The sequence below is a fragment of the Callospermophilus lateralis genome, chromosome 5, assembly GCF_048772815.1.
Source record: "Callospermophilus lateralis isolate mCalLat2 chromosome 5, mCalLat2.hap1, whole genome shotgun sequence".
Classification (NCBI taxonomy): Eukaryota; Metazoa; Chordata; class Mammalia; order Rodentia; family Sciuridae; genus Callospermophilus; species Callospermophilus lateralis.
This window is the reverse complement of record NC_135309.1, coordinates 55232600-55251436: the sequence shown is the minus strand read 5'-3', so window position 1 is coordinate 55251436 and position 18837 is coordinate 55232600. Positions and strand designations below refer to the sequence as shown.

Below are 18837 nucleotides of genomic sequence, written 5' to 3'. Positions count from 1 at the left end.
TTGCCTTTATCTACTCTTCACTCCATTACCAGAACAAAATTATCCCCTTTTTCAGAATCATTAGTAACTCTCTTTTGTTTCTTACTCTGACAACTCTAAACTCTCCCTGGTTTCTGTGATCCTACATAGGTTTGCCTTATACTTACTCTCTGAGCAGATTTTGAGATAGAGATTTGCATGTTGTATTGAGTCTGCTTTGAAAATCCACACATGTGGGGAAGAAATAGAAGCAGGAATGGCAGAGAGATGTTAGACTTTGAGACAGTAAGGAGACCTCTGATGATGCACGAAGAACCCCTGAAGCTGGGAGGTGGGACTGACCTATAGAATCATCTCTCCATTGGGGCAAGAGGGCTCTTAGCTTTTGTACCTTAGCATAAATTAATCATTGCAAATGGCAGACCACTGAGTAGCAATGAGATCTTGGCCCTTGTGGCTTTCTTTAGTTGAGAGCAATTTCTGGAGCAGTCTCAGATGAGAGACTTCAACAGTTCCAGCTTCAGCAGTTGGGGGATGAGTGTTTTAGACCCAAAAGAGGGTTTGGGGTGACATATGAGGGAATCCACCATCCCTTTTTTTTGTTTTGTTTTGTTTTCCTCTCCAATACTTACTTCTTTCAGTTGGGCCCTGTATTATGAATGTTCATAGTTTCATATCTAGAAACCTGAGTCTTTATTATAACTATTTTACTAACATCTCCATCTAACCTACTAACCTAGGTCTCTCTCTTTTTCTAATCTATTGAGATATTATCTCTTTTCCATATCTGGGTTGTTTGCAGCCCTCTCTGAGCACTCTGCTTTCTGAATGTGCCTTCAGTCTGTGGCATAATTAATATTTAAGTACAGTTTCTTTAGGAAGGAGAATAGGAAGAGGGAGGAGTGAAGGGAAAGGGCAGGGGACAGGGACTAAAATGGAACAAATCAAATTCCATGTATGCATGATTTTGTCAAAATGAATCTAACTTCTACATATAACTATAATGCTTTAATTTAAAAAAAGAAAATAAATATATGTAGTATCTCTTAGTTGAAACAATGATGTCATTGTTCTGTGTGCTTGAGCGCTAGAATAGGCAAATGAAGAAACAGGAGTGTCTGTCTTCTCATTTTGGATAGTATACTTCTTGAGGACAAAGACCATGGTTTTGATTTATTGTGTACTCTACAATATATGCAAAATGCTATGCATATTGGAAATGCACAATACCTTCACAAAAACATATGTGTTCAAGCACTTACTTTGTGCCAAGAATGATTCTACATACTGAGGTTTCAATGATAAATACAATGAAGGCTCTACTTTCAAAGGAGACTACATTGTGGTTACTAAGAACTAGAAGCTAGTTTGTTACTCACTTTAGCTCGATGTTTTATTTGTCCTTATCCAGAAATAACAATGCTTAGAAAGAATCTCAAATAGCTGGACATGTTAGTACATGCCTGTAATCCCAACTATATGGGGTATTAAGTTAGGAGAATCAAAAGTTCAAGGACAGCCCCAGCAACTTAGTGAGACCCTGTATCAAAATAAAAAAAATAAGGGTTAAGGATGTAGCTCAGTGGTATAGCACTCCTGGGTTCAATTCCCAGTACTACCAAAATATAAAAAATAAAAATAAAAGGAAGAAAGAAAGAAACTCAAGTAGTTAAAAATGTTATAGCTTCCTTACATAATAAAGCTATATTGTGGTATTATGGTAATTGAGTAGCCCTGAAAACTCAGTGACTTAACAAAACAAAAATTTGCCAGACTCATTGTACCCAGACATGGGTTTGGTGCCTCTCCTCCTTCTTGAAACTAAACACTTTGAAACGTGTGGCCTCCAAGTTCTCTTTACTAGGGAGAGAGTCAAGGGCACACTGGTTCTTAACTCAGTCCTCTACTCCAGTTTATTGGCTATAAATAAACATATGGCCTTTAACTAACTGCAAGGGAACCTGGGAAATGTAAAACTAGAGGGAAGCCGTGAGCACTAATTGTCTTTGCCATAATAGCCAATATCTGTTGAGTACTTCTAAGTGAAAATACCGTTTGAAGTGCATTATATTTATTATAACACAATGAGGTAAATTATAACATTTTTATAGATAAAGAAATGGAGGGACAAAAAGAATGAGTCATTTACTCAAGATCCCCTGGGTAATAATTGGTGGAGGTACCATTTTTAACTCAAGATGTAAGCTCCAAATTCTATTCTATTTTCACCAACTATACTTATAAACAAACCAAAAACTCCCTAACAGAAATGCCTATCTCCTTCTGGGAATGATCATTGACAAACATCCTGTAGAGCAATGTCTTCTTTTACTTTGGTATGATATAGAGACGCCAATATGTCCTATTACAGAAGTTTCCTTTGAGTAACAGCCCTGCATGAAAATATTTTTTTTTTTTTACTTTTCATAACAGTCATTAATAGTTGAAAGATTTCATTGAGCTCCCTTTGAATAATAAGTCATACCAAACTGTCTGCCAAGAGCCTTACCATTAAACTGAAAGCCATTGATGACTAAAATTTTATTGTCCTTTCCCAACTAAAAAAATCGTCTCAATGGTTAATATGCACAGAGGTTACTGAAACATACATGTTCCTTATGAATAGGAGTTTTCAGTGACTTGGGAAGAAAAAGAACTTCTTAAGGGCTCCGATGATTTTGTGTGTAAGTTTTCATTCTTCCCACTCCACTCTGACTCCTCCCTATCCTAATTTCCATGAGAACAAGGGGACCATAGAAAATCAAAATTATGCTTGCCTTAATGATGGGTTAAGAAGCGGGTGTGGGCATCTTCAAAGCCTGGATGGGAGGAAGAGCAGAGACTCTATTGCCACCTGCTGGGCTACAGATTTTCACCATACTATCTGTTCCACCCTTGCTGATTCCAGAGCTCTGTTTCTAGCTCCTTTTGCAGGCTAACTTTAGATCTATGACATTTGTCGATCTTTTGGTTTCAACTTTGATGAAAAATGCTGATGAAAAAGAAATTTGAAAGTTTAGCCGTCAGCATCAACTACTCTTTAAACTCATGCTAATTCATAAACAAGGATAATGACTAACCACTTCTGCACTGTGCTCAGTTGCTTCCAAGTGTTTTTCATTAAACCTAAGTGAAAACGCTTCCCAGGATGCAATTTGAAGGGAATACTGTATTATTAATTGCATGCTGTGATTAGCCTTGGAAAGTGGAATATGTGAACCGGTTGAATAAAAATTGTTTTCTTCTTTCTGAATATCCATATTTAACAAGATTGGTACTGCTGGAAGTTTTAGTTTTCTAAAGAAAAAAAATGTGATCTATATGAAGTGCTTTTCCAGCTGTATAGTGATTTGCAATGATGCCTGGCATTTAATTTCATATAGCTTTGTATTTTAGCTATCTTGTTATAGAGCAGATATTGATGTGGACATTTTCAGGGTCTACGGCAAAACTTTACAAATATTTTCTGTAGCCCTTAAGAAAAAAAATAATTCAATTTAACAACATAGATTTGATAAATGAACATAAGCTCCTAGTATTTAGAAATTTTCTGAATATGAAGTTTTAAATATCTCAAACTCTCAACTCCTTGTGTTTTAACAGTCTCTTGGAAAAGTTTTCTTGAAAAACACATGTCTGTGAAAACGGAGATGCCAACGAGATAAAAGGTACAAAATATACAAAAAAATTGATTTAATGGTAAAACAAATTATCGTGGGTAGGTGGATAGAATTTAGGATTGCAGATTCATAATTTCTATAAAATTGTATAATTTTTATAAAAGTATAAATACACAAATTATATGCTGTATTCCTGAGTGGAAGGAGTCCATATTGTAATCATGCTAATTACTCTTAAAATAACTTATCAGTTTGATTCAATGTAAATCAGTAAAATTATTTATGCTATTTGACAAACTTGATTTTAAAATTCACCTAGAAGAAGAAATGAATAAGAAGAGTCAAGAAAACAATTCTATCGAGATACGTTCTAAAGATGTAATCGTGTAAGCAATGTGATTAAGTTGCGGACATAAATGAAAATGGATCAGTGGAACAGAAAGGAACATCTAAAAATGGACCCATGTCTATATAGGATATGATACCGGAAAACTTCTTTGGGAAAAAAAGTTAGATTCCTATTATGCATCATGAATAAAAATTTCAGATATATTAAGGGCAAAATATGAAAACTAAAAAAATTCAGAAGAACTAAAGAGACTGTGAAGTTTTAGGAGGGAGGTGGAAGAAGGGTTTTTAAGTCAGACATCATATTCAGGAAGCAGAAAGCAAAAGCCTAACATATTTTACAACATTGAAATGTTTCATTGGCTACATGAATCAGTGATAAGACCACCTCACTTCTCTTCCACATATACCATGCCTGCAGCAGTAGTCAAGGGAAGTCCAGAAAGATCCCTTTAATCCTGCACCACTTTTTGGCCCCCAGTCTAGAAAGGAAGCCAGTGAGCACCACAAGCCTTGAACTCTAGTGAGGCTCCATAAACTCCAAGCCGGGCTTGACCACTCCTGATCCAGAGAATGAGTGCTCCCAGAACACCGCCTTTCTCCAGACCTCCCTTCTCCCAGCACCTGCTCATTACCCTTGAGGAAGCTCTAACTAGGACTGATGAATCACTATTCCCCAAAAGACCACCAGTACTAATCTCACTGGAAATTATAACTCTGTGTTCTTTAAACACAACCAGAAATTCAGGTTTCCCAGAGCATCATGGTTACTCTTATCCACAGACAGGTTTATATTACCCAAACTTCTACACATCCCTGACCTTCAGCCATGTAATTACAGAGCTTAGTGCAAAAGGCAAATGTAGAGCCCTTTGTTCAAAACTTGAGATTTTTGTGATGGTATCAGCAAAACATTAAAACATGCATGGGACCTTTCTAAGTGACTACACAGTTATATGCTCTTGAAGACAGTTCCCCATGCCCAAACCATCTCTTTTAGTGCCTCACACTATCATCTGCAAAAATCCCCTGTATTACCAATTTCATTTTAAAATTTCCAGAGAATTCACCTTAATCTAACAAAACATAGCTGTTCCTTGAGGAACACTGTTAGAACACACCTCGCACAGTGCCTAGGGGGGAGTAGAAGTCCTCTTTTTTCCTCCTTGTTTTCCCTTTTTAGAATGTTCTCTTCCTTTTTTCAAAAACACATTTTCAAAGAAGCAGCCCTCCATGTGTCCACACCACCCAGAATCCCACGTGGTCACATGTCTCTCCAATGTAGCACTTAGTAGGTGCTCAAAAGTATGCATTAGAAAAGTTCATAAATGACTCATACAATTATTTAAAGAAAAAACTGAGTAGAATACTAATTCTACTTGCCCAACTGCATTGCATAGTTTAAGTGTTTTGCCTGAATCACTTTATACTTTCTGTTTGCTTTATCTACATATTTGCATTCTATGTGCTTCATACATTTTGTTAGAAAATGGGCCAAAACTGGCCTGTTGTGATGCCAAGTTGAAATATATATCCTAAATATTGATTATTCTTTTACAAAGTTGGCAGGGAAGAGAGAGATGGAGTCACTTGATACAACTTCAGTAGTGGATGCCTGTCCCTTTCATAGTTTCTAGTACAGTAAAAGGAAAGGAAGGGAAAGGAAAAATATTTTAGAAGAAAGAGAACCCAGTCTCAGCCTGGTAATGCTTGTGCCTGCGCGCCATGAGGATTTCTGTGCTCATTGCTTCCAAATACTGCCCTCTGCTGGCTAGATGGTGCTAGAGTGCCTATTAACAGAAAGCTTGCTTATGAAAAGAAATGGCATAGATGAAGACAGAGACTGTAATTAGTGAGAGAATGGAAATTAGGGAAAGATAAATATGGGAACAACAATGGGAAAGAAAGTTTATACCCTTCCAAACTTTTATGCCTGGCCATGTTTTTTTCCTATAGAGGTCATCTTATCTAATGTCCTCCTGAGCAAAAATAGGCAAGTCACACAACCTGTTTAACTTGCATGAGTTCTTCTTGAAAGCTGGGAACTTGGAAGGAATGAAACTAAAACTGATCTTTTCATTGTCAATACCTCCTTCTTTGCTTGCACACAAATCCTGCCCCCACCCTTCATCGCTGTCCCAGCTGTTCCTCTGATTTGCTGTCCCCTGTTGTTCTCCCAGATGTGCCCCACACACACACAAAACATAGCACACCCACTCAAATAGTTCAGAGCTTTCCCTGATCACACGAGCCAGGTAAGGGCTTCCTTTGCTCATTGCTGAAAGATAGACTGAATTGGTTTACCGCCTCTGACTCTGGGTTCTCTACCTCTCTGGAAAAGACTACATTGTTGACAGAAGTTGGGAATTAATAGTGTTGGGGTGGGGAAGTGGAAGAAAAACAGTAACTTGAGCCAGAACAAGTAATTAAAACATGAACTTTGATAACTGCCTTTAAGTTGACCCCACAGTTTAGAATGCTCATGGCTCTGCACTTGCCCTCATCATGTTAAATGTCACTGACCACCAAGTCGGTTGCAGAGCTTCCCACCACATTTCCCTTTACAGCACATCTAGAAAGTGTAATATCGACCCAGCACATTGGTGTTAATCAGTGAGGCTGCTTATAGCCAGAGGTGACTGCCCTAAGCCCTAGAAGACGGTATGGAGGACCAAAGGAATTAATGTGTTAGTGTGCTAATCACAGGCACATTGGTTAGGAAACTGTGGTCTAGCAAATACAACAGAGGAAGGCAAAGTAACACGCCTTATCAAATTATCAGGAAATCCTGTGGACAAACCCCAGGGAGTAACAAAGAAAAACAGGCCAATATGAGTGGAAACAAAACATACCTACTCCTCAGTCCTTGAAGTTCCACAGTCCCTGTGGGTTTTTTTCCTGGGCTGTCCTCTAGTGCCCCTGCTGCCTTTACCATTTTACCCCTTCAGGGACAGCTACAACTCCCCTCTTGTGAGTTTCCTATGACTTCAGTGCTCCTGTCTGTGTTGGCTGCAAGATTTAGAACCTGTATGGCCCCACTGGGCACAGTTGCACTCGGTCTTGTGGTAACTGATGTTTTATTCGAACAGAGTGGCCTTCCAGGGTTACCTACCCCTTTGCTAGTAAAAAAAAATCACAATCCTAATCCCCATTAGATGAGGTCAGGAATTCCAGTCCTCTGAAGACTCTGAAGGTCACTGAAAAGTATATATAGGTAGTGGCTATTGTTTGCCACCTGTTGCTTCTAGTGGCCACTTTGCATGTTTCAAGAAGTTTCACCTTTTTTCTTGGTCTATTTGTCTTTTTGTAGACCTTAGCTCCCCTTTTAAATTTGTTTTAAATTGTTCTAATTTATACATGACTGTAGAATGCATTTTGACACATTGTATACAAATGGAGCACAATTTCTCATTCTTCTGGACCTACATGGTGCAGAGTCACTCCAGTAATGTAGTCATACATGTTAGGGTAATAATGTCTCATTCCACTGTCTTTCCCATCCCCATATTCCTTCTATCTCCTCACACCCCTCTGCCCAGTCCAAAATTCCTTCTTTCTCCCCTAGATCACCCCCCATTATGGATCAGCTTCCACTTATCAGAGAAAACAAATACCCAGTACAGATAATAGGTCAGGAAGAATAATTAAACTTATTGAGGGCTTGAAGATAATATACAGAAGTAGAATTAGAATGCTGGAAAGAAACATGAATTGGTAACCGTGACTACTGCTTTTAAGACCACCAGTCTTATCCCAGAGTAAGGAATGCCTACTGGCTCTCACCTCAAACTATCTTGCTGACATGTTTTTGTAATTTCTAGACCCCCACCTGCAGGTGAGAGCTCACCTTGACCTAGTGCTGAGTCCAAAATTACAGTCTCTTTTTTCCCCCGAAGCTCTAGCCAAAGGATGAAGAGTCAAGTTTATTCTATAATAATTGCCCAGTGTCAGAGATCTGCCCCAGTAAAGGTTAGGGTTAGCCATATTCTTTGCAAAATATTCTCTCAACTTTTTGTCCCAACTACCCTTATGAGACTAAATGCAAGACTAAACTTTTCATATCAAAAATATCCTAATATTATTCAAATAAAAACTTACAAAGTCTTTCCTCTAAAAAAATAATGCTTATATTATTAATCTACAAAAATAGTTGCAAGTTTTTAAAATTTCACCTTTTTTCATCCTAATTGACCAATTTTTCCTGCCTTTATTGCAAGAACAATATCCTGTACTCCTGGATTTGTGTCCAAATACTGTTGAGTTTCTATGAGAAGGAAAGCAGTCCCCCAACAAAAGCCAGGAGTAGATTTATGTTTGATTTGCATTATTGTTCCCCAAATCTCTAGTCACTTCTTCTTCCTGCTGCCACAATTCCCAGGCACTTGGATACATCCTCCTGGCCCAGATGTTGCCAGTGAATATAATAATGAGCATTTCTTGCAGGTCTGCAGTACAAACCAAATGAGTAACTCCTTATTCTTTTGTGCTTTGGATTGGGCTGAAAGAGGAGGATCCCCTGCCTCCCCAGGGTAACTTTTGAGATCTGCTTGTTGAATGCTAAAACTGGTGCTTCACCAACTTACGATCATGGATAATTCCATGAGGTAAACACCTCACTAAATTGATTACTTGCCAACTGCTCTTTTTAGAACAAGAAACAAGCCTCTATTCTATTTAAGTCATTGTTCTGTTTGGGGTCTATATGTTACAGTAACCAGCTTACCTTAACACAACTATAAATGGATAGCCTGTCAATCAGAGATGCCCCTACTCAGATGTGAAGTTACCAGATGGGAAAGGGGACACTAACTGTTAAGAAGAGGCCCACTTCCCATGCTCTTTTGACTTCTATTTCAAAATTTGTCTAAATCTGTGCCACATGGATTTCATTAGTCTGGACAAAGACATAATACTTCCAGGAATCTTCTTTAAAATAACTATATCACCTGAAAGAATTCATTCAAGCATAATCTCCTGTGAACTGCCTAGGAAACCCAAGTGTCTCAGATTTCTTTCTAAGGAAATTACTTGTGGAAAGTTAAAGGACACAGGCAGTAAAATGTAAAGGGGCAGGTTGGGAAAGGAGGAGAAATAACTGGAGCATGGATCTCTTGAGACTTTGCTCCAACAGAAACAAGTCTGGGCAGAGGTTGGTAGGTGGTGGCAGTGGAAGAGTAGGAAAAACATTGAAGGTGGGACAGAGGGCAGAAGTTTCAAAGAGAGGAGATGAAAGTACTAAAGGCAAATTTACTACTTGATAAAATTATCAAGCAACAACTCAGGGGCTTTTGCCCACCCTCTTCCTATACTTTAAGCAAGTAATTTTGATGGCTCACATTATTTTTTAGATCTGCACAGAGTTTCTCAGAAAAGCTGTGGGGGAAAAAAAATCACAAGAGAGCTTTGGAATGTTTAAAAACAAATACGCACCTTTAGGTGTTTTGGCTATTTTTCAGTCGGTACCTTATTTAAAAATACAATTACCACATAGTTAATTCTGCCACAAATGAAAACAAATGAGATTTTCAGACAAAACAGGTGGGCAAGACCTTGGGGCTATTGATGGTAAAAATCAGTTTCCAAATAACTGCATTTGTCCATTGTTATTTTTAGAACAAGAACATACATATGACAGAGAATATAAAAGGCATTATTTTCCTTTAAAACGTTAAAAATTGTCATCCAGAATTTACATGTATTGCAAAATGATGATATATCCAAGGGTATGAAATCCTGGATCGAGTTTTCATAGGCTATTTGCCCTAATGAGTGTTGTCTAGTTGTCCTCTCACTAAAACAACGGAGGTGGCCAGTGTCCCTCCTGGATTCAAGAGCTCTACTTCTCTGATGAACAGATTTTATTGGTTCTACCATATGTCACATATCTATATTTTGTGTTAGTTGTCAGTTGTTGCCGTTGATGATTACTACAAACTTTGAGACTCAAACAGCAGAGATTTTCTTACAGTTCTGTATGGTTAGAAGTTCAACCCTGGACTTAACCTGATAAGCACATGGTGTTGGCAAGACTGAATTCATTTCTGGAGATTTGGGTGGGTGGCAGGCTCCATTTCCTTGCTCCATTTCATGTCATTTGGAGAATTTGATTTTATGCATTTGTGGGACTGAGGCCCCAGTTTCTTTGCTAGCTATCATCTGGGGGCTGCCCTTAGTCCCTACAGTTATCTTTTGGCCCTTATATGTGGTTCCCTTCATCTCAGAACCAGCAATGGATTGTTAAATTCTTCTTATGCTACCATCTCTCTTACCTACCTTACTGACTGATTCCTCTTCTGCATTTAAGGATCCAAGTGATTAGAATGGCCCTACCAGGATAATCTACGATTATCTTTCAATTCCAAGGTCTATAATCTTAATCACATCCGAATAACCCCTATCTATCTATCTATCTAATTTATTTATTTATTTTGCCACTGTGACCAAAAGACCTGACAGGAATAATTTTAGAGAAGGAAAAGTCTATTTGGGTCTCATGGTTTCAGAGGTCTCAGTCCTTAGATGACTAACTTCATTGCTCTGGGTCCAAGATGAAGCAAAACATCAAGGTAGAAGAGTTTGAAAGAGAAAAACCAGCTCAGGACATGGCAATAAGGAATTAGAGCTCTTGCTCACCAGGGACAAAATATATATCTCAAAAACATGTCCTAGTGACTCACCTCCTCCAGTCACAACTCACCTGCCTACAGTTACCACCCAGTTGATCCCTATTAGTGGATTAGTGCATTTATTAGGTTAAGGCTCTCATATCCCAATCATTTCATTTCTAAACTTTCTTGCATTGTCTCAGACATGAGCTTTTGGGGGACACTTCATATCTAAACCATAACATTGAGCATCAGCATATTTGGGGACTACTAATTTGTCTAGCATTCTCAGCTAAGAGGCATCTGAAACAGCTTGACCTATAGGGTAATCAGTGTGAATCAATGATGGTTTTTAACTCCATGATACCCAGCTGGTTCTCAATTACCCTAGTATTTAAGCTCACATTTTTCCACTAAGTAGGACTGAAAGGCATTGTCAGACATTCTGTGGAATTTTGGGCTTCCAGCTCCTCTCCCTAAACACCCTTCTCCTTTTAACCAAAAAGAATAATAGCTCAAATTGAAGCCATTCAAATTCAACCTTAGTGGGATGTCAAAACTAAGTTTACCTGGATGTGGAGAGCATGAGACTTCATTACACTGGAATTTGAATATTTTTTGTAATACAATTTTAAAAGAACAAGGATAAAAGTGTACCATCCTATGATAACTTAACAGTGCTTTTTTCTCATGTATATTCTCTCTTCATGACCCAATTGGCCTCTGCTGGAAACTTTTTTTTATTATTATTATTAGTTGTTCAAAACATTACAACGTTCTTGACATATCATATTTCATACATTTGACTGCTTTTCATTTGTGTTGTTTCTTCCAAGTGCAGAAAAACCTCGTTTTCCACCTCTCGCCACAGAGAGCAGGCAGGGCTGGCAGAACCAAGCTTAGTGATAAGGGAAGGTGGACCACTGCCAGATGAGGGAAAGACCTCTCAGGACTCGGGAAGGAAAGGGCTGAACTTCCTGCCCTGACGTGATATGGGATTCAAGCCATGTGAATTGGTTTCAGCCAGGAGTATTAAAAAAAATACTGCAAATATTAGTAGAAGACAAGTACAAAAAGACCAAAGGCAGTTTTCAGGGGATAGAAGTCTTTGGATGTCTGCTTTTTATCCATTCCTTGCTCACAAATGGCTCTGATTGTCAATAGCAATTTTTATTTCAATAAAGGAACTCAGACCAGTATACCCCAAGCCAAAGCAGTTCAACAGGGAACCATCCTTAAGACCCCATTTGTAAATAATAATAATAATAATAAATCCTATGATGGGACCTGAATAGCCTTCTGTGATGGATCTGAAGGACTTGTGCTTACACACAGTATAAAATTCCCCATTTATACCCCCCCACCCTCAAGATTGTGCTTATTTAGTTCCCTTCTGATAGGACATGTCCTAAAGTTTTGATGTGAATTCAAGGTGCAAATGAGTACGAAATTCTGACCAGGCATGGCAAATCTCAACAGCTCAGGAGGCTGAGGCAGGATCGAGAGTTCAAAGCCTGACTCAGCAAAAGCCAGGCACTAAGCAATTCAGTGAGACCCTGTGTCTAAATACAAAAAAGGGCTAGGGATGTGGCTCAGTGGTTGAGTGCTCCTGAGTTCAATCCCTGGTACTCACTCCTCTCCAAAAGAAAAAGAAAAACAAATTCTGGAATTCTTTCTGTGACCTCAACTACAGAAGAATTCAATTAAAATTTGTCAGTGCTAGGTAACGGAGTGAGGAGGGAGTTGCATCGTTGTTGATGCCTGTAATAACATTAATCCCACACCAATAGTCACCTGGGTTAGCTCAGAGTTCCAAATACCTTCATCTAATATCTGCTCTTCATCATATTGGAGAATATCTTCAGGAACTCTTTCAAGGTTAAATTCATGGCTCATGGAGGTGCTAACCATTGTTAAAGAACTATTTTTAAAATTATAAAGATCTTCGCAGATGTGAACAGATCAGGTGAGCTCTTTCCTATTAAGGTTAAGACTTTGATGACTTGTGTTGAAAATGGACCAGAACTCTTGAATTGAGGTCATTTGTAACTATGCTTGCTCCAGATTTAATTCCATGGAACATCTGTAGCTTAGATGAGGTGGAACCATACATGAAACCCCACAGAAAGCACCTTGATGTATCTCAAGCGGGCTCAGTGTTCTCTGAGGATGAACAATTCCTGAGGCCTGTTCTTTTCAGCCACTTCACAACAACACTTCATTTGACACAACACAAGACTTCATTCATATAGATAAAAACACTGTTGTTTGATTTATCACACCCATGAATATCTTTTTAAGGCTCTGAGTGGCCATTCAGTTCAAAGTTGTGGGCAGAACTTTTGCTTTATCTCCTCTGATATTTAATTTCTGAAATATCAGCAACACACAGAAATAACTTTTGAAACCCCTAACACAAATGCAGGTCTAACTCATTGTTACCTGTCTAAGATAAACACAGACCAGCGAGCGGCAGAACAATAAATATCCTAAGATTTCCATTTTTTTTTAGTTACTAGACATTGTGCAAGAATTTTTACCTTTGTCTGATCTTCTATTATTATGGCTAATCATATTAATAATGCCACCAGGCATAAACAGAGACAGATATGATTGTGGACTCAGAAGCCAGACAGCCCTAAATTTGTTCCCTAATCTATCCTATAACTCAAGCTCGGTGTGACCTTCAGTCAGCTGTTTAGTCTAAGTATCAGTTCCTTATCTGTAAAATAAGGATAATGATATCTACTTGTAGGGATGAAGTAAGGTGTATATAAGCTGGTATACACAAAATACTTAGCCCACTGCCCAATCCATAGACCCTCAGTATATGTTATATTCTTTCATTATTTTAGTCAAGATAAAAGAAATAGGGCCATATCTTTTATAAGATTCTTAATCCAGGGTAACTACAGAGTTTTTAAAAAGTTTGTTTCTTGCTTCCTTTGGAGCAGGCAGGAAAAACAGAACAATTAGCAAAATTATCCTAACCCAACCCTGTATAATAAGTAGATGTATGACCAAAATATTAGGTTGAATGAATTTGCCTGTATAATTTGGAGCTGATTGTGCTGTGTAAGGTCATGGATGCAAGGCTTGCAAGAACCCAGTGGATCCAGAATGGCCCTTAAATTCAGCCATAAAATGAACAAAGATCTTAAGCAAGACTGCTGGGAGTCCATGCCATGCCATGCTGCCTGGGGGAGCAGCATTTCCTGGACAGAGCACCTCCCTGGCCCTGGCCTTCTCCCAGGACAGCCCTGCCTGGATGAATACACATTCAAGAGCTGTAAAATACAGAACACTTTCACAACCCAATTACTGTGCATGGGACTTGGGTGGGGAGGCCTAAAATTTCCTGGCAGACTTTTAAACCTCAACAATGAAACACCTATAAACTCCTATGAGGGCAAAAAGAGCTCTTGCTAGACTACTTCTATAGGAGGCAGGAGCTGGCTTCCACCCATTGTGATGAATTGTACTGTAGCATCTCCTGCCAATGAGGGTGGCACTGGCTAGGAAATCTCCAAAGCATTCCTTGCCATTATCAAGGGAATGTGAGTTAGATATGGTCCCTGCACTTTAAGTCCTCAGCGCTTTTTGAAAATGTCTGTCTTGTTGAAGGATTTCAAGGAAAAAAGAAACTCCATGTCAAAATGTCCCTGGATCAGAAGGCATAGGGATAGGAAGAAATCCAGTTCTTGCTGGGACTGAAGGAATTGCCTCCAGTTGCCCTCAAAGCCTCTGTTGGCTTAACAATCGTCCTAATTGTGAAGTTCAAAATCTTGTTCAGGAAAGTAGAATGCAGGCAAAATAGCAACGACGGGCTCAGAAATTTCCTTTAGATAAAAATTGCAGCTCTGATAAAAAAGCAGCTCTCTTGTAATTCTGCCTGACAAAAGTGTGAAACGGTCCCCAGTGTATGTAAGCACATGCAGCTGCTTGTTAAAGCCAAAGCACTCGCCCCATCCCATAATGGTGGTCAAACACTCTCACTCCAAAGTACCGGGCTGGGCCTCCCAGGCTGAGCCAGCATTTAGTCAACTCCAGTTTTCTGTGTTCCCTCTTTTCACCTCCTTTTTCTCCTTCCCACTCTAGCCCAGTTTGGTTCAAAGGGATTAATTCCTGTAACACTCCAGTGGAGAGAAAAGGGCTTTACTTGGCGGCTTTGGGTTTACAAGATCGCTGGTGAACAATCAGTCTGTCTGGCAGGAAGGTACGCCCACAAATATTGCAGGGAACCAACTGGCTCTGGGCACTTGTCCAAGCAGCTTCATTTAAAGCATCAAGATCATAGAAACCTTTGGCTGGAAAGTTAAAGAAAAAGAGACAGAAAAAAATGAAAAAAAAAATAATAATAAAGAAAAGAGGGGGGAAAACAGTAAAATGAATTAGTTTTCATTCTGGAGAACCATATTCTACTTTTATGGAAAATATGTTCAGGAAATACCTGTTGACTGAGGTTTTTAAATAAATCATATGACTTTTGCCAAAAATAAATAAATAAATAAATAAAAAGCGCTGCTTGCTGTTTCAAGGGTTGAGTCAAGTTAGCTATGAACCAGAGGTTTTTTACTCTTTGGACGTAAAAAGGGGAAGACAATGTTTTATGTGTTATGATATGCATTCTTCACTAATTATTAACATCTTTGCTTACATATTATTATCTTGCAAATATAACTTTTGGCTTTCTTTCAGCTGACTCTAAATATAAACTTACAGCGGTAAAAGGACATGTATTTGTATTTTCCTTCTATAATCCTTTAGTGGAATGTTTTTGGAGGCCAAAATTGGACAATTGAGAGTGAATTTAAGATGAATTATACCCCAAAAATTTATCATCTTTTCATAGCTGTGAACTTAGAGATTCTTTAAGTAATTAAGTGAAGAATGAAAATAGAATTCTTAATCTGATGAAAAGAAGTGTTCTTAAGAAAACAAAGTAGACAGTTGGAGAAATATAGAATCTTCATTGGCAGAGCATAGCGGAAAAAGGCATATGGCTTTATTTTGAGAAACAATGTGGGATTTAGCTTTAATAAGCCTTATTCAAATAGAGTGACTTTGGTACATTAAATTGACTATGTCTTAGAATCATCCAAAATAGGCCCCCAAAATTTAGCCAAGCACTCAAAAATGTATTGCTTAGTTTTTATCACTGGCAAGGCACATATTACTTCATTAAAGCCTACGCAATCTCATATGATTTCTATCTAGTGGTTCACACAAACATAACAAACCTTAGATTCTTAATATGCTTTCTCCTAATGTTCTTTATTTTTTTGCTCCATGGGAATTTAAACCCCCAAACAACCTAGTATTTCTCCTTTGGATAAAGAAAATTTTACTTTCTATGTAGGATATAAACATGTGTTTTGAGTGCTTTGAAAACTCTTTGAGAAAAGGACTGCACTGACTTTCTTATTACTCATATGAGTTTTAATACAGACTAAAAAATTCCAGAGTAGTCATTGATTCTAACTTGAAGGTGATTCATCACATTTCTAAATGTTTTTGCATGGTGCTTTGACTCTGGATCTGGAGCAAGGGTCATTTGAACTCTACGAAAAAGTCCATGAGTGGAGAACAGTGTTGTGCATTCTATTTACCTAGGGATGAAGAGCACCTTCAGAGATAATAGTAGCATAGGATCAAGAGAAAAACTTCAGGGAAGTAAAATTATAGGATCTACTTTTTCTGTCATAAGCAACAACAAGATAATATCCCACCAGGGCTTTTGAATCACCCTTCTTACTTCTTTTAGTTTTGGGATAATTATGGTCAAGCACAGAAAATGGTAAAGATCAGAAGGAAAGGAAATAAGATTTTGACACTGAGAGTGAATTTAAGATGAGAATTGTTGGGAAGAGATTTTCAAGAAGGTAAACAATCTGACTGTGGGCAAGTGTTCTACCTTCTATAGGTGGATGTTTTCATCTTGAGCTATTTTGCCACTTGTCTGCAAGGACTGTGGATAGTTCCATTCTAGCAGCAGCTAGAAATTTATTATGACAATCTAGATTTTGCCCTGTGGGTTGTTATAAACTCTCCTTGACTCACATCTTACAGGAATGTTGGACTAACTGACACTAAAATGACCTCCAAGGTACCTTTTAGCACTTGCACATCTATAGATACACAGGAGAATAAATGAACTAAAAGATACTCTTCTTGGGGCTGGGGATGTGGCTCAAGCGGTAGCCCGCTCGCCTGGCATGCATGCGGCCCGGGTTCGATCTTCAGCACCACATACAAACAAAGATATTGTGTCCGCCGAGAACTAAAAAAAATATATATTAAAATTCTCTCTCTCTCTCTCTCTCTCTCTCTCAAAAAAAAAAAAAAAAAAAGATACTCCTCTTAAAACCAAAAATTTCCTTTGAAGAGAATGAGGAGTATAACTGAGAAAACAACAATGGTGGAAATATGGTGAGTCTGAGCTCACATGGCAAAAATATTCTATAACTATTCTATAACATCCTAAATGAGTAAATATGAGGTTCTGTGACAAAGTCATGACAGTGACAGTTTCATTTGGTTTGCACAGTGCTTCACAAATTATTAATTGCACACATTTAAAAAATGTGGATATTTTGTATGAATGTCTACATTTCTAGTTTCTTTTGTATTATTGATAGATATGGCCACATTCGGCTAAATTTCTTAATGATAGCCCCAGCTGTTCCTGGGCAGCTGCTATTTCCTTTGGAGAGAGCTGATGCTCTCCAGCTCACCACAGTCCCCACCTTTCCTTTTCTTCATTTTTTCCTTCCCCTACACACAGACCCATTAATTAATTTGTAACCTGACGATAGTGGATCCTGTAAGCACTTAAATTTGTTATCCCTGCTCTGTAGAGACACATTCATATGTAAAATCAGGACTCTAGATTCACCAAAGGTTTTTAGCCTTTATGTTTTTTAAGTGTTATGTGTGATAATATATGAAACTAACTCTTGGAAAATACAGTAAATTCCAGCGGGTTCCTCTCATGCAGTCTTGCCAGGACATAGTGTCTTTATGTCTCAGCATCTGAAGACAACCTTTTGCTCGGGCATTCCACTGCTGTTTTTCCTATTTGGCTGAAGCCAAGGCAGTAAATGTTGCTGATTTTAGGTGTTTGAACAATTAAAAAAAAAGAATACCACTACTTATAAGTTTAGAGAGAGAAGCCTCCCGTCTTGTACTCAAGTCACTCTAAGGACTTACCAGTAATGGTCCTGATTTCTGGTTTCTTTGGTTCTGGTCTCCTTAGCTCTTTAGGCAACAAGTTGTTTTCATTATGCCACTTTTTCAGGCATTGTGGCTCATGGATGCTAATAGATTTGGTTCCATATTCACGACCACAAATATAACAAACAATTGTTCGTGGACACTTTATCATTGTTGGCTGCAAATAATATGAAATCTGTTAGAGTTGAAAGTTTATAGTTGAAAATTATATTTTAAAACATAGTATATTCAAGGTGGCTGGGGTATGGCTCAGAGGTAAAGCCCTTACCTCCCACATGTGAGGCACTGGGTTCGATCCTCAGCACCACATAATAAACAAAATAAAGACACTGCGTCAATATACAAATATATATATATATATATATATATACACACACACACACACACACACACACACACACACACATATATACATATATATATATAGTATATTCAAATTAGCTAGAAAATCAATATTATTTCTGAAAATTTCCAACCACTGTGGTGAATTTGGCCTTTTTTGGTAACTAAGGAACCAAACTATGTTCTGAGTTTATGTGACTTTGGAAGGAAATAAAAAAGAGGCAACCAGAATTCTCCATATTGGAACTATATAAAACTTGTTTCTTCACATAGCGAATATTAGTTGCCTTCTAACTATGACATCTGTGTCACAATGCCGGGAGAATACCAAGTCAAGCAAGAATTCTTCTTTCAGTAACATTGGTTCTCATATGTCTATAAGCCTGAAAAATAAAGTGCCATTAGAGAGTTTAAAATAACAGTTAGTTCTGCCCAAATATCTCATATTGCTTGTGTTTCTCAGTCCTTTTTCATCTGGAACAAACTCCCACTGGCAAGACTATTAATCAATAATAGATGAGAGTTGGTGAATAAATACCCATGTTCTTCACTAAGGCTGAGTCCAGCTTTCCAGAAGTTCCCAGTGAGATTGTACCACAGTTTCTCAGTACATACTATAATATCTCTTTCATCTCTCTCCTGTTGTTTCTTTTTCCTTTTTTTTTTTTTTTTTTTTTTTGGTGGTGGTGGTGGTGGTGCTGGGAATTGAA

At 38.1% G+C, this 18837-nt stretch overlaps 1 protein-coding gene across 1 annotated transcript; it reads right to left on the bottom strand.

Annotated features, from left to right (window-relative positions):
• Positions 1–14707: 14707 nt before the first annotated feature.
• Positions 14708–17936, bottom strand: Znf475 (zinc finger protein 475). The gene is made up of 2 exons (XM_076855892.1): positions 17762–17936; positions 14708–14859 (listed from the first exon to the last, which is right to left on the bottom strand). Exons 1-2 carry the CDS (start codon positions 17934–17936, stop codon positions 14708–14710), a joined length of 327 nt encoding a protein of 108 aa, XP_076712007.1.
• Between the last annotated feature and the right edge of the window lie 901 nt (positions 17937–18837).